Below are 27,148 nucleotides of genomic sequence, written 5' to 3'. Positions count from 1 at the left end.
CAGTTCCAGCAATTCTCACTGCAGCGACCCGGAGATTGGTAGAAACAAGAATCTTTTCTTTACTAACAGATGGCTATTCTATCTACTCGTAAGGGTTGCCCGGCTCAAACTTCGCCGTCCACAAGCCCTTCTCCTCCTTGACCTTGAGCTGTAGCCCCTTCATAATACCATACACGACGCGAAGCGTAGGCATCGGAACACCCAGCTTCTCACCCTCGCGAAGAGGCTCGCCGATCAGGTTCTCGATCTCCATCAGGTTACCCTTCTCGTAATCCTGGCACATACTCGGTTTGAACGCCGTATCGTTTGGATCCTGGTGCATGACTGCGTCGATGAGATCAGGCTGCAGAGTGACGCCGTTGGCTTCAGCAACGGCGCGAATCTCGAGAATGATGGGGAGGATCAGGTCATCGATGATATGTCTGCTCATGCGCATACGAGGAGTATCCATTCGCAGGATGGAAGCAATGGGGTTCATAGACCCGTTGTAAGCAATCTTCCTCCATCGCGCCTTACCAACATCAGGCTCATAAGTGACATTGAGCTTTCCCTCCGGGTTATAGATCCTAACGTAACACTGCGCAGCCTCGGCCGCCACAGCTGCAGGAACCTGAGGGTTAACAAAGGCTCCAATCTTTTGAGTGTCTGGATCGTCGTTGTAGATCTTTGCGAGCGCCGTCTCGGTCGCGCCCGTGTAGGCGACGCTGCTGATGAGAGGGTTGGTGGGGAATCGAGGGATGAGGGGCTTCTCAATGTTGATGCCGTTTTGAGAGAGGACGATGGCTGTCTTGCCGGGGGTTACGGCTGGGGCGATGATGTCAGCCACCGTGGGAGGGACGTCGGGGATGTTCTTGGTTGTGACGAGGATGAAGTCGAAGGGCGCGACGTCGCCCTTGGAGACGTCGGGGACAGTCTTCGTGACTTGGGCAAGTTAGCAAGAAACTCTCATATCACATGTAGGTTCACGTACTCGCTGTCGGCCTCCAGGCCTTGATCTGACCGTACTGCACCGAATCAATGTCAATGCCATCCTTGACGGCAGCATCGTAGTTGGATCGCATAACGGCAGTGACTTCAGCCAAGCCGCCGTTCTCAAGGGCATAGGCAGACATGGTGCCAATGCCACCAGTGCCGACGACCAGAACCCTGCTCTTTGCCATGTTGAAAGATTGATGGTATAGTCTTGATGAAGAGTGTAGATGCTGGGATGGAAGAGACTTGCTTCTGACTGTGCACAGATGAGTAAAGCTCCCAATATAGCTTCGAAGAAAGCTTGCCATGAGCTGCTTAAGATGCGGGGAAGAAACAAGGGTACTTGAAGCTCGGCGATTGGAGACTAGAACCTACAGGACGCCATCTCTGAGGCCAACAGATTCCTCGCTCCCAGATGCTCTCCTAAAGAATCTCACTCGGCTCTTGAGTAACTCGGGATGGGGACCGATAACCCCGCATCTGCTCGGTCAAGAGTTAGCGAGATCTCGAGTTCCAGAAGAGGGAGTTGGGAGCGAGAGTGGACCAATGCATGATGGAGGGTTCATGATTAGCAATCGCGCTAGATAAGCAACTTTATCGGGACTGCTATGATAGCTTCTAGATCTGGATTTAGAAGGTTTTATCTTGGAAGTGGCAAGTGTTGGAGCCGTGCATCTAAGATCTATCGGAAAGACCTTCTGGTGAAGAGCAATGCTTCCAAGACGATCTCCACGCATCTGTGACGTCACTCAGTGAGCTCAACAGGGTCGTCTATTTTGGGGATTGGTGGCAAAGATTTCTACGTCGTCAGCAAGAGTGGTAGATGAAGCTATCCACATATGTCACTTCCAAACAAATTGAAATGAACAGAAAAGTGTAACAACATATAGAACAAAAAGCATGGGAGACATTATTGATGCCAACAAAATGGAAAGTATAATTTTTTTTTATCTAAAAAACAGCACAACATGTCTTTTCGCGTCTAATTACAGCCTAGCAACAACACCAGTCTTCAAATCCTTAACAACCTCCCCAGCAGCCCTCTCGCCGCTACGAATGGCACCCTCCATGTATCCCTTCCACTCTCCAGCCGTCTCCGTTCCAGCAAAGTGCAAGTTTCCGCAGGGCTCTCGAAGACCATCACCACCGAGGCTGTCGAGGACACCGGGGGGCAGGGAGGTGCAGGGGCAGCCCCAGCCGGCGAATTCGTCGTGCACCCACTCGTAGGTGGACATTTGGATGAATTGGCTCTCGAGGTCGGAGACGACAAAGAGCTTCTCGAGTTGCTTCAGTATGGCCTTTTCTCTCTTGGGTGTGGAGAGCGCTGCCCATGCGCGGCCGGGCTCGCCGGACATGAAGCATGTGAGAACATACTTCTTGTCCTCGGGACTGCAGCTGTCGCGGATAACGCTAGCAGGACCGATGAAAGAGTTGACAAGACCGCAGTAGCCGCGCTCAACCCAGAAGGGAGTCTTGAACTCCATCATAGCCTTGGTGTAGTATCCATAGGTGAGAGAGTCGGCCCAGACCTGCTTGACAGGTGGAAGCTTGGGGTAGAACGAGATGTTCTTGAGAACGGGTCCTGGAACAGTCGTGATGACCTTGCGGGCAGAGTAGACAGTTCCACCAGCCTGCACCTTGATAGAATGACCACCCTCCTGAACGACGGTCTGAACAGGACTCTCAAGACGAACGACCTTGTCAGGAAGGGATGAAGCAAGACCCTTGGCAAAGATCTGAGTACCCTGACGAATCCTCAGATACTGACCACCATGCTTACGATCAGATCGCATGTTCAGAAGGCCACCTCCAGACTTGCAGTAGTTGAGAAAGTACAGCGCCGAGATATCCCTAGGCTCAAGTCCAAGCATGGCACGAGTCCACACCATGGCCGTAGCCAAGGCCTTCTCGCTGGCACCCCGAGAGCGAAGATATGCCTCAAAGGTCAACGAGTCGATGGATGTATCCTTGGGTCGCCATGTATCGAGGGCTTGACAGTCGGCTTCGCACATGTCTCGGATCTTGGCAACGTTCTTCTTGGTCTCTTCATCGTACTATCCAAGATGCGTTAGCCGAGCCAACATCAAAGAATCGTCAAGTAGCACTTACGTCGGGAAGATCTCCGTATTTGAAAGGCGTGCACTTTCCATCAAAATCCTCTAGGACGGCATTGCCCGTAGTGTTTTGCTCAATCACCTCGGCGCCATATCGCTTCGCCAGGGCATAGACCCTACTCTGGTTGGAGTCGTTGATCCAAGCAGCACCAAGATCAACAACGCCCTTGCCATCGGCCGTAGGCACACTCCAAGTCTTGCCACCAACACGGTCACGAGCCTCGAGAACAACGCACGAGAGACCAGCGCTGAGGACTTCGTGAGCAGCAGAGAGACCTGCGAGACCTGCGCCGATAATGACAACATCGTAGCTCTCTGTGGCAGCCGGGAGAGCTGGGGCCGGCAACTGCTCAGGCAGAGCAACAATAGCGTCAATCTCAATAAGCCACGAAGGAACCGCCAGCTTAGGAACAGGAACAAGCGTCATAGCCGGTCTATGAGTTCCAAAGAACCGCTGAATATGACGAGCATGCAAACGGTTCGAAGCATCATAGTCGACAATAAAGACATTAAGCTTGGCAATGTCCTTGATGCTCGCGCCAGCAGCGATAATGAGCTTGCGCAGGTTCAAAAGCGCAAGATGAATCTGAGACTCGTAGTCGGCGGGAACATGGCCGTCCTTGGTGTTGCCGGGCTGTCCAGCAATGTGGACGACTTTTCCGGTCGAGATGGTGGCCGGCGCGTAGTAGAGGCCGGTCGTGTTGGAGAGATCAACCGTCTCGACAGTCTTGCTCATTCTGGCGGTGTTTGTAAATGCAATTGATTAGAGAAGAGAGCAGTAGAGCAAAACGCAACGAAGATAAACAATCTGGTTACTTTTCGAGATTCGAGGTCTTGATGTTTGTATATCACTGGCCAATGGCTCCCTGCGCCGTAATCGCAATCGCAACAAGTCTACAATTAAAATCGAAGCCTTCTCAATGGCTCGCTGAAAACTGCCATTGAAGATAACCAGTCTCCACCGCCGTCACCGGCCCGCCTCACCAGGGGTTGCAGTTGACGCATCGGGAGAGATTGTTGTCTCTTTGCATGGATATCAGCACGAGCCATGAGTTTCTTTCCCTTGTCTTCGGCACATTGACCCCTCATCGACGATCTCATGCACGCCTCCACGAGTGAAGCGCAAACAACGTGGGGGAAGCTTTCGTTCGCAGTGTCCTTCCTCGAGAAACCATGCTCATCCCCACTCCCAACTCATCACATGGGACGCGATTTCAAATCCTCCAAGCCTCAATTGAGTAAGCGAGCAGCTAACCTGCATTTCCTAAGAGTCATTCCCCGCGTTTTGCCGTCTAGAATTGGGCCCCCGGGAGCCGAGTCCATCGGTGCCGGTCGCCGACGCTGTGAATTGCCTAATCTGACACTCCTCGGAACCGGTCCTCGGAGCCGGTAGACGGGCTTCATAATGAGATAACGAGCCATCGAGAGCTGGACCAAAAAAAGCAATTGACCTTGTCTAGACGATTCAATACTTTCGCTACTATTCACAATGTCATACTCTGTCCCCAAGCTCAAGGATCCTTCGCTCTTTGTGGGCAAGAATTACGTCGACGGTCAATGGATTGAGTCGGTCTCTGGGAAGAGATTCAACGTCCACGGTATGTTCACACACAGCAACAATCTTCACATCTACTGATCATTTCATCTACAGACCCAGCCAGCGGCGCCCTCATCGGCTCATGCCCCGAATCCGTAGCTCAAGATGCCGAGCAAGCCATCAAAATCGCCGCCGCCGCTCTCCCAGAATGGCGCTCCCGCACAGGTCGCAACCGATCCAGAATCCTGCGACGATGGTACGATCTGGTGATTGAGAACAAGGAGGACTTGGCGACTCTCATTACCTGGGAGAACGGCAAGGCTGGGCCAGATGCCGCCGGTGAGGTACTCTTTGCTGCGAGCTTCCTTGAGTGGTTTGCCGAGGAGGCTCCTCGCGTCTATGGCGACGTCATTCCTCACAGCGCACCTGGTTTCCGCGTTTCAGTCCTCAAAGAGCCTGTCGGAGTCGTTGGCCTCATCACACCGTACGTTCAACCACAAACGCCGTCATTTCCTTTCACTCTAACGAATTCTCAGATGGAACTTTCCCGCTGCCATGATCACCAGAAAGCTCGGCCCTGCTCTCGCAGCCGGCTGCACCGCCGTAGTCAAGACAGCTGGCGAGACACCATTCACCGCAAACGCCCTCCTCGTCCTCGGCGAAAGAGCCGGAGTCCCCAAGGGCGTCATCAACAGCATAGCCGCTTTGGACAACACGCCAGAAATCGGCCAGACCCTATGCGCCTCCGATGTCGTCCGCAAAATCTCATTCACAGGCTCAACGCGCGTGGGCAAGATCCTTATGAACCAGTCAAGCGACACCCTCAAGAAGCTCAGTCTCGAACTCGGCGGAAACGCCCCATTCATCGTCTTTGACGATGCCGACCTCGATCTGGCCGTTGCCGGAGCCATTGCCAGCAAGTTCAAGTGTTCAGGCCAAACCTGCGTCTGCTCGAACCGAATCTTTGTCCAAAAGGGCATTTACAATGAATTCGTCCAGAAGCTCAAGGCCGTTGTTTCCAAGTTCCAGGTCGGACACGGCTTTGATAGCAAGACGACACACGGTCCCCTGGTCACAGCAGCGGCTGCTGAGCGTGTAGATGGTCTTGTTAAAGAAGCTGTCCAGGCTGGTGCCAAGGTTGAAGTTGGAGGAAAGAGACGCACTGATCTAGGCAGGTCCCTTCTCGTTTCAGTATATCTTTTCCTAAGCTAACCTTTCACTCGCAAACAGGACCCAACTTTTTCGAGCCCACGATTCTCACCAACGTTACAACCGATATGCGACTAGTGCGAGACGAGATCTTCGGTCCTCTGGCGCCCATATTCAGCTTCGACAACGAGGACGAGGTGGTCGATATTGCCAACAAATGCGACGTCGGTCTAGCATCCTATATCTTTACACAAGACGTCAACCGTGTCGCTCGTGTCACAGAGCTCCTCCACTTTGGCATGGTAGCAGTCAACACTGGCATCATGTCTGACGCCGCTGCTCCGTAAGTTTGCTTCCTCTGACCTGACAAAACTACGTTTCTAATGCAAGATATTTTTCTAGATTCGGAGGAGTAAAGCATTCGGGCATGGGCCGAGAAGGAAGCAAGTACGGTATTGAGGATTATCTCCACGTCAAGACTGTCGTGACGGGAAATGTCAACGTGGCGCATCGGGCATTGCTGTAGGGTATGGGGGTCACTCAAAAAGAGGAATAGTATGCGTTGCACAGCACACAAGTTCAGAGTAAAAGTCATAAGTTCTAAAAATAGGGAGACTCGAAAAAAAATTATTGCCATTCATCTCTATCCCAATTCCATGTCCATGAGTTTCTACAAGCGTACGCTATTCGAAGATTTTTTGATATGAGGAGCCCCAGTTAACGTAGGCAACGAAATGAAAAGCAACGAAACATGAACATGAACCAACCACTCCAAAAGGATGCCAAGATTCCAGAGTCGTTCTAAGACTGGAACCCTTGTTATGATCAACAAATATTCGTAGCTCCCCAGATTCAGAGTGCAGCGCGGGACTACAAGACAACCCCAGAGCTCAAATTTGATAGTTCCTTACCTACTAAACAAAGTCATCGTGATGAACTCTGCATAATAAAGTCACATTAAGAGCATCACGTGATCCTAGAAATAAAAAGATAATCGCGTGGCGTGAAAGAGGCGAGCTCAAATGTGTTGGTTCTTGTCTCCTCGCATTGCATTCCCGAAACGGCAACGATATATTTCGACTCATCCTCACAAGCCGAAAACGTCCTAGCGCATGAACCCTCAAGATGTACAAATGTCAGGCTCTGGACAACCTCAACCTTAAGCAAACAACTCATCATCAAATACCACCTTCACGATGGATACCTCAGACACTAGCAGCCTAGCCATTGAGCTAGACATCCTCGGTCAGCTTCCTGCGCTGAGGATCTACACCCAAATCAGCCTGTGCTTTCCTGTTCCTGACCCCGCCGCTCACCCCACCATCGTCGACACCTTCAATAAGGGTCTTGAGCGACTCTCGTCAAGCTTCCCTTGGGTCGCTGGGCAAGTCAAATGCTTCGATGAAAGCGAGGGAAATACCGGCGCCTTCAAAATCGTCCCCCTTGACAAGGCACCACCTGTCGTGGTCAAGGACCTTCGCAATGACCCCTCTGCGCCCACGATGGAGGGTCTCAGAAAGGCCGAGTTTCCCATGAGCATGTTTGACGAGAATGTCATTGCTCCCAGAAAGACACTCCCCATAGGTCCCGACTATTCGCCAGATAACCCTGAGCCTGTTCTGATCTTTCAACTCAACTTTATTGGAGGTGGTCTGATCTTGACCGTCAACGGCCAGCACGGAGCTATGGACATGACTGGACAGGCAGAGCTCATCCGCCTGCTATCAAAAGCCTGCCGGAATGAGCCCTTCACAGAAGAAGAGGTTGCAACAATGAATTTAGAACGAAAGACAGTCGTCCCGTTCCTCGAGGACATCGAGGAAGCCGAGCTTGACTCGCATCTTGAAAACCAAATCATCAAGACTCCTTCAACACCTCCACCGGCTCCTCCAGAGCCAGCACCTGCCAGCTGGGCATTCTTCGCCTTCAGCAACCAATCACTTCACGAGCTCAAGACCAAAGCAACAAGCACACTTGATGCATCTACACCTTTTATCTCAACTGACGATGCCCTCACTGCATTCATCTGGCAGTCTGTTTCTCGGGCACGCCTCGCCCGTCTGGTCCCCACAGCCGAGACCAAGTTTTCTCGTGCAGTCGACGTGCGCACTCAGGTTGGAGCTCCTAAGGGTTATCCAGGCCTTCTCCAAAACATGACCTACCACAGCGGCACACTACAGCAAATCGCGGATGGTCCCCTCGGCGCCGTAGCGTCAAACTTGCGCTCCGAGCTAGGACGAGACCGTCTCAAGTTCCGCACCCAAGCCTTTGCGACAAAACTCCACCGCACACCAGACAAGTCCATCTTCTCCCTCACAGCGGGCGCCGACCCATCAGCCGACATCATGCTGAGTTCGTGGGCCAAGGTGTGCTGCTACGATCTCGACTTTGGCTTTGGACTGGGCAAGCCAGAGTCGGTCAGGCGGCCAAGGTTTGAGCCGTTGGAGTGCCTGATGTACCTACTGCCAAAGAGACCGGATGGGGAGATTACGGCGGCTATCGCGTTGAGGGATGTGGATATGGAGAGGTTGAGGGGGGATGAGGAGTGGTCCAGATATGGACGATTTATCGGGTAGAAGAAATAAGCTTGAGAAGGACGTTTGATCAATCTTGTCGATCATGATGATCGATCTTGTGCTTCGGCAGTGCGCGAGTAACTACAGTACAGTACATTACAGTCATTAGCCAGCTTATCACGTCAATCAAGAAATATTAGCATAGTTTCTGCCTCTTGTCGCAAAACGTGCATAATCCTCAAAAGCCAGTGATGCAGAGAGTGAATCTTGGCGCATTAATGACAACGTCCAAGACCACGTCAGGCCCAACTCTTTTTCACCCAATCTGAGGTGAGCCAGGTATTTCTCCATTCCCTCAAAATCCAAGATTACCACTCGATCGATTCTAGACCACTCTTTTCTCCGACTCTGAGACCGTTTCGGTGTGGCACCAAAGCCCCCCCACGGCCCCCCAATATGACGTCGCCGCGCCACGAGAACCGGTTTTAGCAAGGATGACACTTGCACGCGCCACAGCGAGATGGCATCAGTTCGACCACCATTAGCCGCAGAGCAGCCTATGAGGGTCCGCTTGGGCGTTTCGGATGACGTACCCACCATAACGAGCTTGTCATGTAGGCAACTTGGTATAAATCCACGTCTTGGACTCGTTTTTTCATCAGTCTTGTCCAACAATCTTCTCAAGAAGCCAAATAATCAGAAATCGTCAACATGGAGTGGGCAAAGAACACGTACAACGACCAGTATGAGAAGTGGATGCCTTGGATCGAGGACATGTACCTCAAATGGTTCACAAAAGACAACAAGGCCAGCTATGCCACCAAAGGTTCGTTCCATCGCCTCGAGAGGAAGAATCACAACTAACAGGCTTAGAAAACCTCAACAAGACAAAAGTAACGGGCGTCGAACAAGTCGATACTCTCCAAGACGGCGTCAACAACCTCGCCACAGGCCAGGTCGGCCAAGGCGGCCTCCTCCAGCCCATCGGAGATATGGCCTCCAAGGAGGGCATCAACCGTGCCGAGCGACAAGGCAAGGACGAAAAGGGTGGCTACGCACCCGAGAACATTCCCGGTTCTGCGGCGGTGAACAACGCAGCTGGTGCCGTCGTCGATGGCGGTAAGGCTTCTGGCGGTGTTGTTGGGGGACTGTTTGGCGGTGGCAAGAAGGAGTAAATGTTTTCTGTGATGCTTGGTACTTTATTGTTTTCTTTCATGTTTGAGTGATACCAGTTTGGGATGGGATAGAAGGAATAAGCGATATTATCTACGCTAGGGCGAATACAATGCGATGGTTCTTGACCAAAAGATAACTCAAGTGACCTCAATAGCTGCCTCAATTGACACGGCCCAGGAGAACAGCAAGTCTAGTCATGGCGCCCAACCATTTGTTTTGGCCATTGTAGCCATCTCTCCCACCCCTGACCCAACTCCAACGCAATGCTATTCAGGAGGCTGGCGCCCACTCGCGCGAAGATCCAGTGTTGCCTACACCAGTGCAGCAAGACGGCAAAATGAGCCAACACGAGTAGGGCTTCGGGTCTCCTCTTCTGTAGTAGCCCTATGAAAGCCTGGTTGATCATCAAAGGCCACAAGAAAGCCATCAAAAAACAGTCCGGCAAAGCCCCCTCGAGGCCGTTTTTTTCGTACTCCTCAAACACCTGCTGAAGACTGGCGAGAGCTTCTTCGCTCTGTTGTTTCTCAGTCTCCTCCATACCAATACTCTCAAGTATCAATAACCTGAGTGAAGAAGTACGACCACCGGTGCATAGCCTCTTTGCCAACGCCACGCTATTTTGGAGAACGTCGCGGTGATCTGTCTCTAGTAGTTCCTCCCAGGCGCAAGAGGTCGCTGCTCGCACGCCCCCGTAGATCTGAAGATAATGAAGAAAGCGCTCAAGTGTGCCTTCTTCATGGCCAAGTGGCGCCACGTCACATAATAGGTGAATCCCGAGAATCCAGCTGAACAAAACCACACGCATTCGCTCCTCTGGCATCTCGTGGGCCTTCTGTCGATTGAAGGAAGCCAGTGCATACGTCTGATACTGTTCGGCCTGGTCAAGGTAGAAAGTGCTCTTTTCTGGTTTCACTATCGCCAGATGTCTCGCAGAAAAGGCAAGAATTTCGTTCATGAGGTAGTCACAGGTTAGGGCTTGCTCGATAATCCTTGAGGGTGTCACCTCGTCAGATCCCATCAGGCTAACGGGGAATTTCAAGGATCCTTGGGCAAAGTGATGCAACAACTCTAGTTGAGCGAGGTTGGCTGGGGGGACATCGAAAACGTCCGAGGTAGGTGTCGTGTCATCCTGAGTTTCAAGTGAGCTTTGCTGGTTGCCTGGTTTCGATGACGGTGAAGAGGTGTCGCAAGAGTTTGATAGCGACGGTGTTGGCGAGGATCTGAGGGATGAGTGGCCACGGTCGAAGCCCAGACGCTCGAATATACTGGCCGTTGTGGATAAGAATGAACAGTCTCTCCGCGTAATGGAGCAATTCCCGCAGACAGGCTTAGCCTCGTCACACTACTCTGGTCAGAAGCAGGCCAAGCCTGGCGCGATCCCTGAATAGATGCGCATACCTTGATATGTCGCCTCTTACATTCAGTACAGCCCCGTCTACTCTTCCGATGAGGACGGCGACTGGACATGAGGACGCTGGGACCCTTGTCGAGAAGGGGACGCTGGAGGACTTATCGGCAACGCGGCGCTGAAGTTGAAAAGAGGACAGTCACTGTAAAGAAGAAACCAGTTACGAGGATAGAAACAGCTATGACTGGATAAAAATGAGTCCGAGACAGATCTCGGGGTGGCGTAGCCATCGCGGTGGTGGGGTCCAGCCCAAGAACCAGACGATGCCAAAGTGGCCAATCAAAGTCTGCGGAGTACGTGTATGGCATGGGTCGAAATTGGGCATCAGCTTGTAGCCAATCACATAACGCTGAGTCCGTGGACTTTTATGTGGGCTCTTATCTGAGTTACCTCTTACTAGGCTCATCCATGAGCAGGTATTGTCAGGGGGAACTGGATGACAGGATAGAACAGGTACTCTTTAGGATGCAGTCGATAAATTCTCTGGCTTCTGGTTATTTTCATTGCAGACTAAAATTGTCACCGCGTTAACTGATTGATCGTATAAGGCCTGTTCAGTCTGGCTGGAGGTCGTCTGTAGACCAAATCCGTGGGCGTCCTATGGACAACTTACAGGTCCACCGCATCCAATATGCCAACGACACGGTTTGCTTCTCCCTTTCGGTGGGTCTCGTAGCAGCTAATATGGAGATACGCGTACTCGTTTGAGGCACGTTTTGGCATACAGCCTCCCCCAAAGATCTTGGCAGAGTCGACAGTTCCACTTCTTCCACCTGAGCTTTTTAAGATAAATCACCTTCTGGGTAGCTCCAATGCTCCTGGGAGCTCTGACTTTCTACTCTTTTCATCACGCCAGAGAGTCCCGTCCTTCACACGCCATTCCCTCGCCCCGGCATCTATTGCAATAGGCTCACCATGGCCACAGAAGGCCTCCTGAAGCCTGTCCCGGGGGTCAAGCCCATGGCAGGCGGCTACTATCTTTGGCGCTACCTCCCAAACCTCGGGGCGGCCATACTCTTTCTTCTTCTATTTCTGGCATCCTCCCTGTTCATCGCCTGGAAGATCTGGCGAACCCGTACCAAATTCTGTACTCTATTCGCCGTGGGGTGTTTCTGTGAGTTACATAGCTGCTGCTGATAGTCCCTATTACTGAATCTTACCCAGTTGAAGTTGTTGGATATGGAGTTCGCGCGGGGGCTAATTCCAACACGGATAAAATGATGCGCTACCTCATCCAGAGCATGTTCATCGTCACCGCTCCCGTGCTATTCGCCGCCCCGATCTATATGGTCCTCGCGAGGATTATCACCAGCATCCGAGCCGACAAGTATTCGCTTATAAGGCCTGCAAAGGTAACTATGACTTTCGTCATTGGCGACGCGGTCTCATTCCTTATTCAAGGTGGAGGCTCTGGCTTGGTTGTAGCCCAAAAGCCCAGTTTAGCCAAATGGGGGGAGAGGATTGTTATTGTTGGCCTTATAGTCCAAATTGTCATATTTGCGTTTTTTTGTGCTATTGCAATCGTCTTCCGTCGCAGAATGAGGCGTGCGCCAACTGCTGAGGCGATTGATGGTTTAATACCGTGGGAGAAGAGTCTTTATATGCTCTATACTGTCAGCTTTCTTATTATGGTACGGTCAATCTTTCGGGTCATTGAGTTTGCTCAGGGATATACTGGCTATGCTCTATCTCACGAGTGGACGCTATATATTCTTGACTCTCTCCCGATGTGGGTAGTTACAGTGCTATTCGGTTGGAGGTTTCCTGATAGGTTAGAGCCCGAGGAAGAATTTGTTGAACTAGCAAGACAGGAATAAGATCGGGGAAGGACAATTGATCAATATAATACACACTCTATCCTTAACCTGATAGATAGTTTCAATAATTAAGAGTCTCGCTTCCTCCTCTTGCCATGCAAACCTCCGCCACAACTACTACCATAGACATAGGCATACGGTGCAGCGTGGTTATAGGAGCGCCACGTCGATGGATGACAGCTTGAGAATCATTGTTTTTATGGTCTTCCTTTTCGGGGGCCATATTCTGAGAATAGGCGAAGGAGATGATGGAACAGGGCAGAGGGTGAATGCATTGAAGTCCAAGCTTCTGAGAATCTGGGTAACAATCGGTTAACTACCAAGACACAAAGAGTGGGGGACATCTAGAAGAGTGCAGAGCGAGCCTAGATCTATTGGAGTTAGTTTTATATCACGCAATAGACCTAACTATTCAACGCGTCGAGGCCGAAGTTGACATGGGGAAATATTACTCACGATATCACATTTACTCCACAACGTGGCTTTAATAATAGAACTCCCTTCCGAATATCCAAGGAAAAGAAAATTCGGTTATCATTGTTATTGTTAATGCCCACTCTAAAAGAGGCCATCAGCCACAACAGCAAAAGACACAGTTATCAATACATGACGACATCAAAATCCAATACCGTAAACCACCATAACCAAGGAAAGCTCAGATTGGCTTGGATAGGGAAAACCGGCGAGCGAATCAAAACCCCCCCCCCAAGTCCAGCCCAACTTCTCCTACGGGCCATTCTCCACACAGGAAACCATCTGACAGCCAAGTCCACAGTCAACTTAGACAAGGTAGACTGATACAACCCGAGACTCTTGTAGATGTCTTCTGCACCTAGAGAAGATGGCCCTTTGCCAGGTTTCAAACCCGGAGCCATGTGGGCCTCCTAGGCAACGGTAGCTTAAAGAAGCTGGTTTAAGCTACCGGTGCCTCGGAATCGTGGAAAGAATCCAACTTGAAGAGGGCCTTCGCGTTTTCACGGCCAATACGACGGTAGTTATCGACGCCACCAACGGCTTCTTGAATAGCCTTGGAATCATCGTCCCACCAGCCACAGCCCCTTTCGATGGTTTCATATGGGTAGTCGACACTGAAGAGAACGCGGTCTGCTCCAATCTCACCGACGACATACTTCAAGGTGCTGGTGGAGAAGTGACCGGCAGTGGTGACCCAGACGTTCTTCTTGAAATAGTCGTAAATGGTCTTCTTGCACATGACGCCACCTTCTTCCTTGGCCAATGGCTTCTTGACGTCCTCGAACCAGTGATTGATGCGCCAAAAGTCAAAGGGGATGTGCTCACCCAGGTGGCCGATGATGAGCTTCGCGTTCGGGAACCGGTCAAAGACTCCGTTGGTGATGAGTCCCAGAGTGTGAAGGCTGACTCCGTTGGCAAACGACAACGGCGGCCCAATCAGATAGGGCCGTTGCGCGTAGAGTTTCTCCCGGACGACGTCAGAAGGAGCAGTGGGATGGATGTAGATTGGCACACCAAGCTCCTCAACTACCTTCCAGAATGCATCGTAGTTTGGTTGGTCATAGAAGAGATAGGTGGCACCATCAGGGCCGGCGTGCTGGAAGTCGTTCAGGAGGGCCCCATGGAAGCCAAGCTCCGAAACGCAGCGGCGGAGCTCCTGCGCCGCTTGCTCTGGATCGTGCATGGACAAGGACGCGAAAGCACCCAATCGGTCACGGTGATCCTTGATCTCGTTGGCCAGCCAATTGTTGGTGAGGGTGGCCTCTTTAGCCGCTTCGCTCGGATCGGTGATTCCCTGGATCCCAGGGACTGTCTGAGACAGGATCGTGTAGCCAATTCCATGCGCGTCAGAGAGACGGAGGCGCTCGCCTTTGATGTCATGGATTCGTCGCATATAGAGCTCGCGGCCATCGGGTGCCATGTACTCTTTCGTCAACTGGCGAGAGTATTCCTCTCGACCGGCGCGCTCGTAAGCTTCCTCAAGAACGATCTTGCCGAGCATCTTGATGGCCGTTGGAACAGAGCGTGTAATCAGGTGTTGGGGTGAGAAGATATTGGAAAAGTAAAGGGAATCTTGGAGAGCAAGGAATGCTTGGCTTTTTCTCTGAACTCTTCAATCACTGCTCTGAGTCTGGTTTGTGATGTGAAAACATGGATCAAGAGTGGTGCAAAGGTCGTTTTATACTTATTTTGACGTCTGCCTTTGCTCTCAATCTTACTTGCCTTGAGGGTAACCGGCACTTTCTTCGGGATTGTGGCATGATAGGATCGCCTGAAGCCGTGGACTTGACGTAGCGTACCTACACTCAGAGATGAAGATGTAGTTATGCAAAGTGAATGAATGATCGACTACCCAATCATACGGAGTGCGGTGCGACGAGCCGTAGTATAACAATGCCACTTGGTCCAGCGAGCCAATCATGTCAATGTCGGTGCGACCGGTTCGACGGACTCTTGAACTAGCCCGGCATCCATTTGGCCACGAAAACAGACCTTGTTCATAACGAGGAGTAAGGTTCAGAGCAATGGAGATTGGTAAAGGTGTCACTTGCTCTGGCTAGCCAATCATTGCCTTGTCGGTTCGAGCAACGTAACTACAGTAGCGGGACGAAACTAGAATTGGCGCATCTTGTCATGCATGGGATGGGTCACACGTCATGGGCCGGCAAACCCTTCTCCGTATTTCCAGAGTACAACACTGACCTGTGCGCTTCGGAGATTAGCATATGTCCGCGGTGTGGGTACAAGCTCAGGCGGTATGCATCAATCCTGTTGGAAGTTGCGGTATTGCTTTCAGTGTTCTTGGAATGCTTGCCTTCTAGTACTGTAAATCAACTAGTTCGCCAATAACCATTGATATGGTACCACCGGTAGCCTCCTCGTCAAGGGCTTCCCACATTCTCCAGAGGAGCAGCTATCAATCACAGCATTATCGTGGCCGCGAGCAGTCCTTGAAACTCCTGCTCTTCCATCTTCATGATGACAAGCACAGTCGATTCTGGCGGCCCCAAGCCAAAACGTCTTCGTGCAGCCCAAGCATGCGACCTCTGCAGGGTGAAGAAGAACAAGTGCGACGAGCAATACCCTTGCTCCCACTGTAGAAGTAGGTTTCCCAAACTAGCCTCGCTTATCTGTCCTAATGCTGGGCAATCTAGGCCGCAACGCCAGATGCGTGTATCGGGGTGACGACGTGCGAGGGGGACGCAGTCAAACCGAGTAGTCGCCTTTATCTCCCTTGTCCTAGATATTCAGCTGATATGGCGCAGTTACATATCTCAACTTGAGAACCGGGTCAATGTTCTATCAGCCGCTCTAGCTATGCAGGGAAACGAGGCTCTAGTAGCTAAGCCAGCGCAGGATGGGCCAGATATCCAAGGCCCTCCTGTTGGTAGTGTTCGAGGAATCTTTGATGGCGATCTACTCCCTCCAGGCTCTCCTTCTCAAGAAGTTTATGGGGTCAACAAGCACACGCACAATATCGAGTTTTATGGCAGCTTTAGTTCGGTGGTCCTTCTCTCCAAGGCACAGAAAGCAAGCCTCGAGGAGAAAAGCGCTAAAGGGGATGACGACGAAGTGGAGTTGGTTTCCAGCTTGCACAACCCTTTCTTCCCAACCAGGAGCGAGGCTGCGAGAAGCACCCGAGCGACCCCTCCAGGCTCCTCGACATACTATCAGCAATGCCGCCCTTTCTTAGACACTTTCTTTACGACCCTCCATTACTTGGTGCCAATGATTGACAAAGCAGACTTCCTAGCCAAGTGCTCCGCTTTGTGGGAGGGTGCTACAGGTTCCACGAGTCAGAGCTTCGTCGCCCTCTACCTCAGCATCTTGTCCTTGGGCGCGCTTCTAGCGATCAGGGACGAGGAGTTGATTGACGGAATCGAGAGCTTGCAGTGGAGCAGAATCTTCTTTGAAGAGGCACGATCGCGTGCGAGCACCAACTTGGTGACAGACATCGAGATGGTGCAGTGCTATTTTATCCTAGTAAGATCAATAAGGACCAGCACTGCAGCCTTGCTGATCGAGATAGGCAAAGATTTGTCAAAATGAATTAAACCTTCACTGTAAGAGAGGGAGGATTGTCTGCAAGCACCGTTGTGGCTAACATGACTACAGCTGCCTACATGTACGGCGGGATTGCTATTAGAACAGCTCTCGCAATTGGCATGAACAGAGAACCGCAGCCGGGTCAGAAAAGGGACCCTGCTTTGAGCCGAGCAGAGTCCAGAACATGGTGGTATGATATTGAGTGTCCCTTTTGAGAAACATCGGCTGACTGCCCAGCCAGGTGTCTATATTCTCTAGAGATGTCCGTCAACTCTTTGTGGCCGCTACCGTACTCCAACTGACCAGCCTTTAGCGAAATGGCCTTTGCAATGGGGAGGCCAGACTCTTTGGGAGCCGATGTCTATCACAATCGGTCGCTACCCGCGATCAGGGGCGACTCGTCCTGTTCGAATACACCCTCAGAGCTCATGGAGCCTCCCCACTGTGCAATCATTAAAGCCATGGTTGATTTCGCGAGGGTTACCAATCAGGTTGTGCTGCGCATGTATCTCACAGATTCAGGACTGGAAAAGTCCATCGAGGTGGCTCGTGAACTTGAACAAGACCTTGACCGGTGGCTCGAAGCGCTGCCTGCACAGATTCGGCCCCAAAAGCGTCAGGTACCGGTCAGACCTCTGAGAGCAATCAAGGAACCTCAATACGCGAAAAGGCAGAGGCTGGTGCTGAAGATTCGTGAGTAGCACCTAGTCAGCATGTCCTTCCGTGTGCTCATTTTGACAGGGTATCATAACGTAAGAACTCTTCTTTTCGGATCCTTCCTAACCAAATCATCGTTATCTGCACAGTCTGCCTCCCTAGAACTGCACGATGAAGTTGCGAAATGCCTTGATTCAGCCAAGCAAACAATCGAAATCATCTATGAAACTTGTCAACACCAAGACTTTTTCCGGACCTGGTAAGAAGTGGAAACCTTGTCACATACCTACTTGCAGACCAGATCCTTGATGCTATTCTAGGTTCTACAACACCATGTACACCTTATTCGCCACTTCCATCATCCTCATATACATTCCTCAAGAGTCAAATGCAGACGAGCTAGCTTACCTGTACAAACTGGTGGAAATGGCGATTGAAATACTCGAGATGATGGATGAATCAGTGGTGGCAATGGAGGCGGCAAGGGTGATTCAGGGGGCGCTGGCGAGGACACGCACGACGCTTCCCAAGCTGCCCAGGGATGCAATGGCGGATGAGTTCGAGAAGAATTCGTTATGGATTAATCAGGCGGCACTCTGTGATCTTATGGGAAACGATCTCGGCCTCGACATGACTTTTCCACCTGGGGAACCTTTCACGTTTCCCCTCGCTAATCAGCCCAGTTGATACTGCAGCGACTATAACAGCGGTAGAAGAAGAAAGGTTACCGTGAAGGGCAATTCAAATATATCAATGAACGGATGTGTGCGCGTGTATAGTGGCAATGTAATGAGCCGTGTTAGACTGACGTTCGTCAACCTCGACAAACTGGTCGTCCCAGGGAGGCCGTACAAATTTGTGAAGTAAAAAGCAGCAGAAGAAAGCATTGACATGAAAATTAAGGGGCATAAGATAGGTATTAAGTACAAGGGAACTTGAATGGATACGTGTTGTCGGCATTGCCGGTGTTGCGGAGAGACGCATTAGTCCCGGACGGAGCACTCGGAAACAACGGGTTTGTTCCGGGCCCGGCAGCGGGTTTTCCGCCGTGTTGAGGCCATGGCGGCTCTGCCATAGTAGGTTGGGTCTCGTGCAACGTATAAAAGTCATCTGATCAGGCATATGTGCATCAATCTCTGCTTCCTCACACTGCACCACCTACCGTTTCTCATGATCCAATGGAGACTTCTACCCGCAACGTGCCACGCTTCACCCTGTCAACGGGCCAAGAAGACTTTGGCGGCATGAGTACCTTTGAAGTTCTTGACCCAATCACTCAACAAGTGGTCCACCACGCACCAGCCGCAACCGAGGAGCATGCCATCAGAACGGTCGAGAGAGCCGAGGCAGCATTTGCAACCTGGAAAGACTCTACCCCTTGGCAAAGGCGACAAATCTTTCTCAGGGCAGCTGCCATCATTGGGAGTCGGCAACATGAGCTCATCGACGCAATGATCCGAGAGACAGGAGCTAAGAAGCCATGGGCTGAGATGAATGTTAGCCTTGGCATTCAATTTGTCTTGGAAGGCGCAGCAATGGCGACCCAAGTCAAGGGAGAGCTGTTGCCAAGCAACGAGAAGGGTCTACTTACCATGGTCTTCAAGGAGCCTTGCGGAGTTGTCTTGGGCATAGCACCTTGGAATGCCCCCATTGTAAGTGATTCCTACCAAGGTTTTCCAGCCGCAACCCGAGATTGACCAGATACAACCAGATCTTGGGCATCAGGGCCATTATTACGCCTCTCGCATGTGGAAACACAGTCATCCTTAAAGGGTCCGAGTCCAGCCCCTACACGCAATACTTGCTGGTCGATTATTTTCTCAGGGCAGGCCTTCCTCCAGATGCCCTAACCTACATCTGCTGCCCGAGGTCAAGTGCCGCCAGAGTGACCGAGGCTATGGTGAGCCATCCAGCTGTGAGACGCGTCAACTTTACGGGCTCTACAGCCGTAGGGCGGCTGATCGCAGCTACGTGCGCAAAGCATCTGAAACCTTCCATTCTAGAGGTGAGTTACTTGTACATGGAGTAGCTTCTCGGGGATGCTGACGAATCCAGCTCGGTGGCAAAGCCCCAATGGTCATCCTCCAGGATGCAAATATTGAGGCAGCAGCCCGTGCAGCAGCCTTCGGGGCCATGATGCACCAAGGCCAGATTTGCATGTAGGAAATCTTGCCAACCCTGCACGTAATTACAAATGCTTACAGCCAATCTAGGTCTACGGAAAGAATCATTGTGCACAAGTCCGTGTCTCAACGACTGGTAGAGCTCCTCCGACTCAAGGTAGAACTTCAAAGCAACATTCTTTCCAAACGTCGCTCTAACATCAGCCTAGATTGATTCTTACAAAGCAGCAAGCCCATCAGACGAACCATCAGCTGCCCTTGGTTCATTGATCAACCCAGCAGCTGGACAACGAGTCAAGGACCTAGTCAATGATGCTCTTGCCAAAGGCGCCCACATCAAAGCTGGTTCCCTAGATGTCAAAGGCTCCATTGTTCAGCCACTACTTCTCGGTGGGCTGACAAAAGAGATGAGCATCTATTACCAAGAATCTTTTGGGCCAGTAGCGGCAGTTTTCGAGTTTGAAACCCATGAGGAAGCAATCCGTCTAGCAAACGACACCGAGTATGGGCTAGCTGCCTCTGTCTTTGGCAACAACATCGGTGAGGCTTTAGAAGTGGCCAGAAGGATCAAGAGCGGTTCTTGCAACATCAACGGGTCAACCTTTCATGGTGCGTAATAGTCAGTATATCCGGTCGTATTGATTCTAACCAGGTTACTAGGTGAAGCCCATATCCCCCACAGTGGCCGAAATGCATCCGGCTACGGCACCTTGAGCGGACTGGCCAGCATTAGCGAGTTCACTGAGGACCGCGTAGTTACGATCGCAGCTCCCGGAGGCAGTCAGTATCCTATCTAGCAGGACGGAGGCGAGAGAATCTCTTCAGTACAGGAGACGAGGAACATCCCGGTTTTCGTCGGAAGCATAGAGCGACTTTGAAGTGATATTAAAAAAGCTATGATAAGCAAAGTTGTCGATCCTCAATTATACTAGTCATTCACAGCTGCTTCAGCCACTGCAATGGCGACCTAGTCGCGGTACAGTGTACTTCTTGTTGGCTCCCTTGATCCTACCATAAATCGTCAGTCAGGTCACCGACCTGTTGATGATGTGCTGCAGCTTTCGATTCCTGAAACTAACTTTACCAGTGGTGCGATGCCGCTCGGCTGGTTGCGCAGTGCTGTGCGAGTGCTATCCAGGACAGTCGTTGTCACTTGGGACGACGAAACCTTTCTCTTGTAGGTGCCATCTACTGTATGCTAGGTATCCTAGAAGCCCAGCTACCGTTTCCGGTAGTGGCATTAAAGGACTGAGAATGGGTGAGCCCCGTACTGAGCATGCTGGTATAGTAACACATAAGGCAAGAGATTCTAGGAAAGCGAAATTGCCGAAGACCTGCAGGCCAGTACGCCTAGTTCTTTGGTAGACCATTCCCATTTGGCAGGTACATCAAACGCCGGGTTCGGAATTACTATACAGAAGGCTACTAATATTGATGATGTTTTGAACCGGTCTCATCTACCACCGAAGCAGGTGCTGCGAATACAAAATTTTGATTTCCCCAGCTAGATAGCGATTTTCTCTAACCCTCGTTACTCCTTCAAAAGACAACTGGTTACCCAAAACCAATCTAGAGTTGAAAGATGCTCCCGAACGGACCAAGCACAGAAAAGGACAGTGGCGATAAGCCGGCAGAAGTCAGTGGGGACTGTAAGTCAACTGGGGCACATCCGGAAGCATTCCGGAATATGGATCAAGAGTCATGACGACATGTGCCCCGGAGCTCTTTCCGGTGAGAAGACGGGGCGGGGATCAAACCCGGCATCCCGGGTTGTCGACGGCTTGTGGGCCGGAGCTCTTCCGGGACCATCTGAGGGGGTCTTGGCGCGCAGAGATAGCCGTTTACCGACCCAGGATTGGGGCGTTATGATCAAGACTTCCATGGTGACGCAAATGTGCCTTAAATGCAGTGTTCGCCGCTGCGAGTGTGCTAGACCAGCGGGGGATATAAAACACGAGACTCGGGGCGGTAAGGGCACAGCCTCGTGTATTTTGTCCCCCGCTAGCTAGATAATAAACAACAACCAGAGTATTATATGTAATAGAGTACACTAGCTAGTACCTGGCCAAAAAAGTTATAAAAAATAACTTCTTTTTTGGCTTCTTTTTATTCCCTTTTATTTAATTTTTTATTTATATACCTCTGTCTTCATGGTGGTTACGTGTGGTGACAAACCTGGTCGGAGAATCCCCGGATAAGCTTATCCCAGTTAGGAATACCACGTGACTGTCCGGAAAGCATCATCATGATGCCCTCAGGCTAACGAACACGAGCAATACACACCTTGAAGTGACCCACAAGAACAGCCCTCCTTTCTGACTGCTTCTCCCTTCCTTAGCATATTTCTTTACTAAGCTATGCCTCGCCCTAGATTGGGTCTGAAATCTAGAACCGGTTGCAAGGAATGTAAACGACGCCGAGTCAAATGCGATGAACATCAACCAAGATGTGGCGAATGTTCTAGGCTTCAGCTGGAGTGTAGTTATGCCTCCACCACACCGTACCTTTGGAGATCGCAGACTTCGCGCCGTGGCGGGGAAGAAAAGAGCAGAAAGGAAGCTCCGATGCGACGATCAAACCCAATAGCATCAGACAATCCGTCTTCTCAACGAATGCTCCGTATGAAAGCAAGCCCAAACGAAGGAGCGGCTTCTTTCACCTTGGAGGATATGCGCCTACTACATCACTTCTCCAGCCACACAGCAATGACGCTGTCAGATCTTCCTGAAGCCCAGCAAACCTGGAGCACGGCCGTTGTCCAAGTTGCACTTTCGCATCCCTTTTTGCTTCAGGGCATTTTGGCGCTCTCTGCGCTACACATGGCCAGCCTGGAAACTGGTCGAGAAAGAGAACGTCTTTCAATTCTCGCAGCCAGTAAGCAAGATGGAGCCTTGAAAGAATTCCGGTCACAAGTTAGGCATATTACCCGTCAGAACTGTGACTCGCTCTTCGCCTTCTCTTTTCTCACCGAATTCTACATTCCTGCCTCTGCTGGGACTGTACTTAACTTTTCGGCCAAATTTATGGATGATGATCTCTTCAAAGCCGTTCTGGACTGGCTCCGGCTTCACCAAGGCACTTCTGCCATCTACAAGGGTTACGGTCACTTGCTGTCGGCTGGGTCATTAGCTCCGCTTTGGAACGACATCTCGGACGCAAGATCATGTGTGCCATCGCAGGCAGCTAGCTGGGCGTTTCTCCCATCAACTCACGATGCTCAGTATTTCCAGCAATTGTGGGCAGCGATCAAGCCAAATTGCATCACAAGTATGGACATGGACACACCCACAATTGGAGGGGACGAAGAGAACGAGGTAAACATGCAGGCTCTGATGGTCCTGGCCGACATTTTCAGTCGGACTCAACCTCCTATGTCATGCAAGAAATCTAATGGAGAAGTCGCTGCTGAGCTACTCAAGAATCCGGGCTGGTCTAAGGGAGACCAACACTCCCTGTACGATGCCAAAGACCGGTGTTATCTCAGTCATTCTTTCTCTTGGCTCTTTGGAATTCCAACCGGGTATGTGGAGCTTCTGAAACAGAGACGGCCAGTATCGCTTATTATATTTGCCCACTTTGCGCTGCTCCTACATAACGCACCGAAGCTCTGGTGGAACAAAGACATGGCAGTGAAAATTATAAAAGCAGTGATCGCTGTTCTTCCGACCGAGTTTCAGCAGTATATCAATTGGCCAGTTCAAGAAGTAATTTAGAGGAATATTGTTTTAAACAGATATTTTATAATTAAAGACACAATCTATTAATTATGTTGATATAGGTAGGTACATGATATTTGCACTTGATTGACTGTGGTGCAGGTATATGAGTTGATCACTTTTCCGATGCAGCACCGGAACTGTCCTTACAGACAGGATACTTGTCGAATACTTTTAGACGCTGGACCTCTCGGGCTTGCCATTGTGAGACTCGTTGTCAATGACGCTGTCGTGAGGGTTGGCATAGTCATCCTCGCCGCTAAGCTCCTCAAGAGTCTTGCGGGCAGTCTCAGGGATCAGGAGAGTGGTGAGACAGCCGAGAAGCATGAAGAGGGCGTAGATCTCGAGGACGTGATCCATCCAGGGAGCCTCGTTCTTGTCGGTGGCACCGTGGGTGCGGAGGATAGAGATGGCACCCTGGCCGATGATGGAACCGATCTTGCCAGAAGCGGCAGAGATACCGTGGGAGGTGGAACGGTAGCGGGTAGGGAAGACCTCGCCGGGAACAATGAAGGTGGTGGTGTTGGGGCCTAGTCATGTCAGTCAACTGTGTTGGAAAGTTAAAGTGAAGGAACATACCAAAGTTGAAGAAGAACTGGGCAAGCACGTAAATGGCGAGCAGGCCGTTGGAGGAAATGTGGTTGTATGCGAAACCCATAACCTGAAGCTGTTAGTATCACGTGGCACGCCCAAGGCGAACAACTTACAATGAAGAGAATAGTAAGAATGCAGAAGCCGCCAAGCTGGATAGTCTTGCGGCCAAGGGTATCAATAGTAGCGACGGAAACCCAGTAGCCAGGGACAGCTCCAGCAAGGACAATGATGATGTTGCCGACAGCGGTGTTATACAGGAACTCGTAGACGTTATGGGCATCCTTGGAAGAGTAGCCGATGACCTTGAGGATAGTACCGTTGTTCAAGCTGAGACCATAAAAGGCCACATCAAGACAGAACCATGAACCTGCAGTTCCGAGAAGGAGGGAAGCGTTCTTGAGCTTGCTGTAGTGGCGGAAGAAGTCACCCCAGCTGGCCTTGGGCACCTGAAGGTTGGCACGGGCACCCTGCTGAACCTGTGCGCGGGCGACCTCATCAGTCTCACCCTCACGCTTGCCAGTCATGTAGGCCTTGACATCCTCATCGGCCTTCTCGACATCGCGGGCGACGTCAAAGGTGTAGCGGGGGGTCTCAGGGATGGTGAGACGGTCTGGGTTCCCCGGATGTTAGCCCATGTCACTGACATGCATGCCAAGAAGGAAGCCAAGAAACTTGATCACTTACAGTAAAGGGCGATGCAAGCGGGAACGGCACCGAAACCGACCAGGGTACGCCACATCTTGTCAACAGCGACCTGGCAGTCACCAGTGCAGTGCTTGGTATCGGGGGCACCCTCGAGAGCATGCTTGAAGCCGAGGGTGAGGAACATCATGACGAGAGCAGCGACGAGCTGGCCGATACCCTGCATGGCAAAGACGGCAGCCATCATGGCACCTCGCCACTTGGTAGTGGCGAACCTAGGGGTCAGGGGTCAATATGGTAACTGAGGACAAGGTGGAATAAAACATACTCGGAAGTAATAATGGAAGAAAGAGGATAATCACCACCAATACCAATGCCCATAATGACACGCCAGAAGATGATAAGACCGATCAGAGAGGTGGAGGGCGAGCCAGCAGTCAGAGCCTGGGCAAGGGTAGCAAAGATGATAACGATAAGCTCCAGACCGTACATGCGCTTTCGACCGACAACATCAGCCAGCATACCAAAGCCGAGCTGGCCAATAACGGTACCGGCAGAGGTAGACAGCTTGATAGCGTTATCGTTGGGGGTCGAGAGCTTGCCCTTGCCGGGGTAGTAGACGATGCCAAGCATGATGGTGAGCATGGAGACGCAGAAGATGTCGTAAGAGTCAGTGAAGAAGCCGACACCGGCAACAACACAGGCTCGAACATGGTACCATCCAAATGGAGCCTTGTCGATCTCTGCGAGGGCGAGACGACGACGCTCGTTGGGGTCGGCGATGTGAGCAAAGTCATTGTGGAAGTTGTGGAAGGCATTGTTACCACCGCTCGTCTTGGCGACGGCGGCGGGGGCACGAGCCTCATCAGCCATTGTTGGCAGGGATATTATAAGGGGAAGTATTAATAAAAGATTGGCGAAGTAAAAGAGACACAAGCAAGTGTTTTTGATATTCGTGTCTTGAGGAGCGAGAGCTCTGTCCAAGAGTCAAGTGAAACCTTGCGCCTGTCGAAGAAAAGGAGCCAAGAAAAGAAAACAACAGAAGATGAGCTTGGATATAAGTATGAAACGAGTGCTGAGGACACGGCCGAGCTGCCAGGCAGATTATACGGCGTGTTCCATCAAACAGATCCGTCCGAACCGATGGCTCCTGCCCATCACGCTCTTACCCACTTCTCAATTGCCCACTCATCAGGCTCCCTTCTCTCCATGGGCAATCGAATCTCCAATTCTGCCTTTGGCCGCGCCTCAAGGGGCTTCAGTCTCTTACCATGCTCGGTCTAGGATGAGGCACGAGACACTCGAGCACGTCGAGCACCCCAGACGAATCAACGGGTCGCTCCTTCCCCACGTGCTTCCAGATGCCAAGAGCCTTGGCTGCAGGGCCTCCCGAGATGTTCAGGGAAGGAGCGACGCGAGCTAGGGTCTCGGCAAACGGCACGGAATTAGCGTGCTTCCGACCCGCCTTGGCATGATCCAGCAAATCTTCTACAGGCGCAATCTGGCTGTCGCATCTCATGCCTCGCATCGTCTGTGGCATCGTTGGACCCCCCCTTTATTGGCTTTAACCATATCTCAGTGACCGAGACCGAGCGCTCCATTTGGTGCTCGTGCGACTAAGCTTGTTGCTGATTGAGTTTGCCTATTTGGGACACCGAGCACTCCACAGAACGCGTCCTGTAGAACCTCGAGACCCGGATATCACGGCTTCGAGAGGCGACGCCCGTGTTGCCGCCTTACTCCCGTTAGCGAGCCGGTTCTCTGGTTCCCTTGCAACCTTGCCAGCAAGCATATCCTCTCGTCTTGCCCCTCGGTCGCCGTGTTGTCGGTTATCGGTGCTACTCTCCCAGCAGTCTTCAGCTCTGCCTTGCAGCATGCGCCCGACTTGACTCTTCTTTCCTTCTTTCTTCACACCAAGTTTAGACTTGATCGACCGATAGCCATGTCCGCACCTGCAGTCAGCTCGACTGAGCCCCCTCCGTTGTCGCTCGAGGTTCTCACTGAGCCCAGCGAGAAGAAGGATGCCCTCAAGCTCGTGGTAGACAGTGTCGCCCAGCAGCGACAGATTGCCTCGAGGGCTATCATCTTTCACCCTCTGTCATTGGCCGTCTTTGCAGCTGTTCTTGCTGTTGCGCACTACGCCGCCAAAGTTGGCAACGACTTTAGCTCTATGCTGATCACCTACCCGAGCATCATTCTCACATACCTCGTGGCAACTCGCTACCTTTCCAGCCCATACATTCGCATCGCTGAGGACACGGACTGGCTTGCATGGCTGAAGAACGAGGACGGTGTTGAGGACACCATCATTGGTGCCCGCTACGGCAAAGACATCATTGCCGCCGTCATTGTTCGCTTCGACAAGACGTCCCGCAAGAATGGCAACAGCAAAGCCCTCATCCGGGGATGGACCACCAAAAACAAGTACCGACGTCGAGGACTCGGTGGAGACATGCTCCGCGAGACTGTCAAGATCGCCAAGCAGACGCAGGGCCGGAACTGCACCGTCGAGTTCGCCGACGATCACGCCAACAGCAACCTTCCTCTTCACACCATTTTCAATGCGACATTCCTCGCACGTCAAGCCCGGGCGAAACGAGCCTTGTCAGCTGCTGTCAAGGACTGGGAGGAGGGAAAGCAGGGCCCGCAGTGATGCAGACTGCCAGTGTGCCTTGACTCGGTAAGCGTTGTGCCGCAACATGATCCA

At 51.6% G+C, this 27,148-nt stretch overlaps 9 protein-coding genes across 9 annotated transcripts; 5 read left to right on the top strand and 4 right to left on the bottom strand.

The window, feature by feature from the left end:
- Nucleotides 1–82: 82 nt before the first annotated feature.
- Nucleotides 83–1,160, bottom strand: LRP88_10710 (ketopantoate reductase family protein; the record flags this gene model as incomplete). Its single annotated transcript, XM_083247161.1, has 2 exons — nucleotides 83–921; nucleotides 971–1,160. 2 exons carry the CDS (start codon nucleotides 1,158–1,160, stop codon nucleotides 83–85), a joined length of 1,029 nt encoding a protein of 342 aa, XP_083098274.1.
- Nucleotides 1,161–1,958: 798 nt separating this feature from the next.
- LRP88_10709 (uncharacterized protein) lies at nucleotides 1,959–3,822 on the bottom strand (the record flags this gene model as incomplete). Its single annotated transcript, XM_083247160.1, has 2 exons — nucleotides 1,959–3,026; nucleotides 3,082–3,822. 2 exons carry the CDS (start codon nucleotides 3,820–3,822, stop codon nucleotides 1,959–1,961), a joined length of 1,809 nt encoding a protein of 602 aa, XP_083098273.1.
- Nucleotides 3,823–4,575: 753 nt separating this feature from the next.
- On the top strand, nucleotides 4,576–6,298 carry LRP88_10708 (NAD-dependent succinate-semialdehyde dehydrogenase; the record flags this gene model as incomplete). Its single annotated transcript, XM_083247159.1, has 5 exons — nucleotides 4,576–4,684; nucleotides 4,738–5,107; nucleotides 5,160–5,716; nucleotides 5,854–6,115; nucleotides 6,175–6,298. 5 exons carry the CDS (start codon nucleotides 4,576–4,578, stop codon nucleotides 6,296–6,298), a joined length of 1,422 nt encoding a protein of 473 aa, XP_083098272.1.
- A 670-nt stretch (nucleotides 6,299–6,968) lies between these two features.
- On the top strand, nucleotides 6,969–8,348 carry LRP88_10707 (uncharacterized protein; the record flags this gene model as incomplete). The annotated part of the gene is made up of 1 exon (XM_083247158.1): nucleotides 6,969–8,348. One exon carries the CDS (start codon nucleotides 6,969–6,971, stop codon nucleotides 8,346–8,348), a length of 1,380 nt encoding a protein of 459 aa, XP_083098271.1.
- Nucleotides 8,349–8,999: 651 nt separating this feature from the next.
- LRP88_10706 (uncharacterized protein) lies at nucleotides 9,000–9,463 on the top strand (the record flags this gene model as incomplete). Its single annotated transcript, XM_083247157.1, has 2 exons — nucleotides 9,000–9,114; nucleotides 9,162–9,463. The coding sequence occupies 2 exons, from the start codon at nucleotides 9,000–9,002 to the stop codon at nucleotides 9,461–9,463; spliced, it is 417 nt and encodes a 138-aa protein (XP_083098270.1).
- Nucleotides 9,464–13,602: 4,139 nt separating this feature from the next.
- LRP88_10705 (amidohydrolase family protein) lies at nucleotides 13,603–14,664 on the bottom strand (the record flags this gene model as incomplete). The annotated part of the gene is made up of 1 exon (XM_083247156.1): nucleotides 13,603–14,664. The coding sequence occupies one exon, from the start codon at nucleotides 14,662–14,664 to the stop codon at nucleotides 13,603–13,605; it is 1,062 nt and encodes a 353-aa protein (XP_083098269.1).
- Nucleotides 14,665–18,544: 3,880 nt separating this feature from the next.
- Nucleotides 18,545–20,286, top strand: LRP88_10704 (uncharacterized protein; the record flags this gene model as incomplete). The annotated part of the gene is made up of 6 exons (XM_083247155.1): nucleotides 18,545–19,018; nucleotides 19,078–19,371; nucleotides 19,422–19,525; nucleotides 19,580–19,646; nucleotides 19,699–20,098; nucleotides 20,150–20,286. 6 exons carry the CDS (start codon nucleotides 18,545–18,547, stop codon nucleotides 20,284–20,286), a joined length of 1,476 nt encoding a protein of 491 aa, XP_083098268.1.
- Nucleotides 20,287–23,379: 3,093 nt separating this feature from the next.
- On the bottom strand, nucleotides 23,380–25,314 carry LRP88_10703 (major facilitator superfamily domain-containing protein; the record flags this gene model as incomplete). Its single annotated transcript, XM_083247154.1, has 5 exons — nucleotides 23,380–23,735; nucleotides 23,785–23,800; nucleotides 23,913–24,409; nucleotides 24,484–24,716; nucleotides 24,770–25,314. 5 exons carry the CDS (start codon nucleotides 25,312–25,314, stop codon nucleotides 23,380–23,382), a joined length of 1,647 nt encoding a protein of 548 aa, XP_083098267.1.
- A 1,069-nt stretch (nucleotides 25,315–26,383) lies between these two features.
- LRP88_10702 (GNAT family N-acetyltransferase) lies at nucleotides 26,384–27,094 on the top strand (the record flags this gene model as incomplete). Its single annotated transcript, XM_083247153.1, has 1 exon — nucleotides 26,384–27,094. The coding sequence occupies one exon, from the start codon at nucleotides 26,384–26,386 to the stop codon at nucleotides 27,092–27,094; it is 711 nt and encodes a 236-aa protein (XP_083098266.1).
- Between the last annotated feature and the right edge of the window lie 54 nt (nucleotides 27,095–27,148).

The sequence above is a fragment of the Fusarium phalaenopsidis genome (assembly GCF_050370095.1).
Source record: "Fusarium phalaenopsidis strain FUZ10S chromosome Unknown contig_32304, whole genome shotgun sequence".
In the NCBI taxonomy this organism is placed as follows: Eukaryota; Fungi; Ascomycota; class Sordariomycetes; order Hypocreales; family Nectriaceae; genus Fusarium; species Fusarium phalaenopsidis.
Note: the sequence above shows the minus strand (reverse complement) of the source record. Positions and strands in the feature narration are given on the sequence as shown.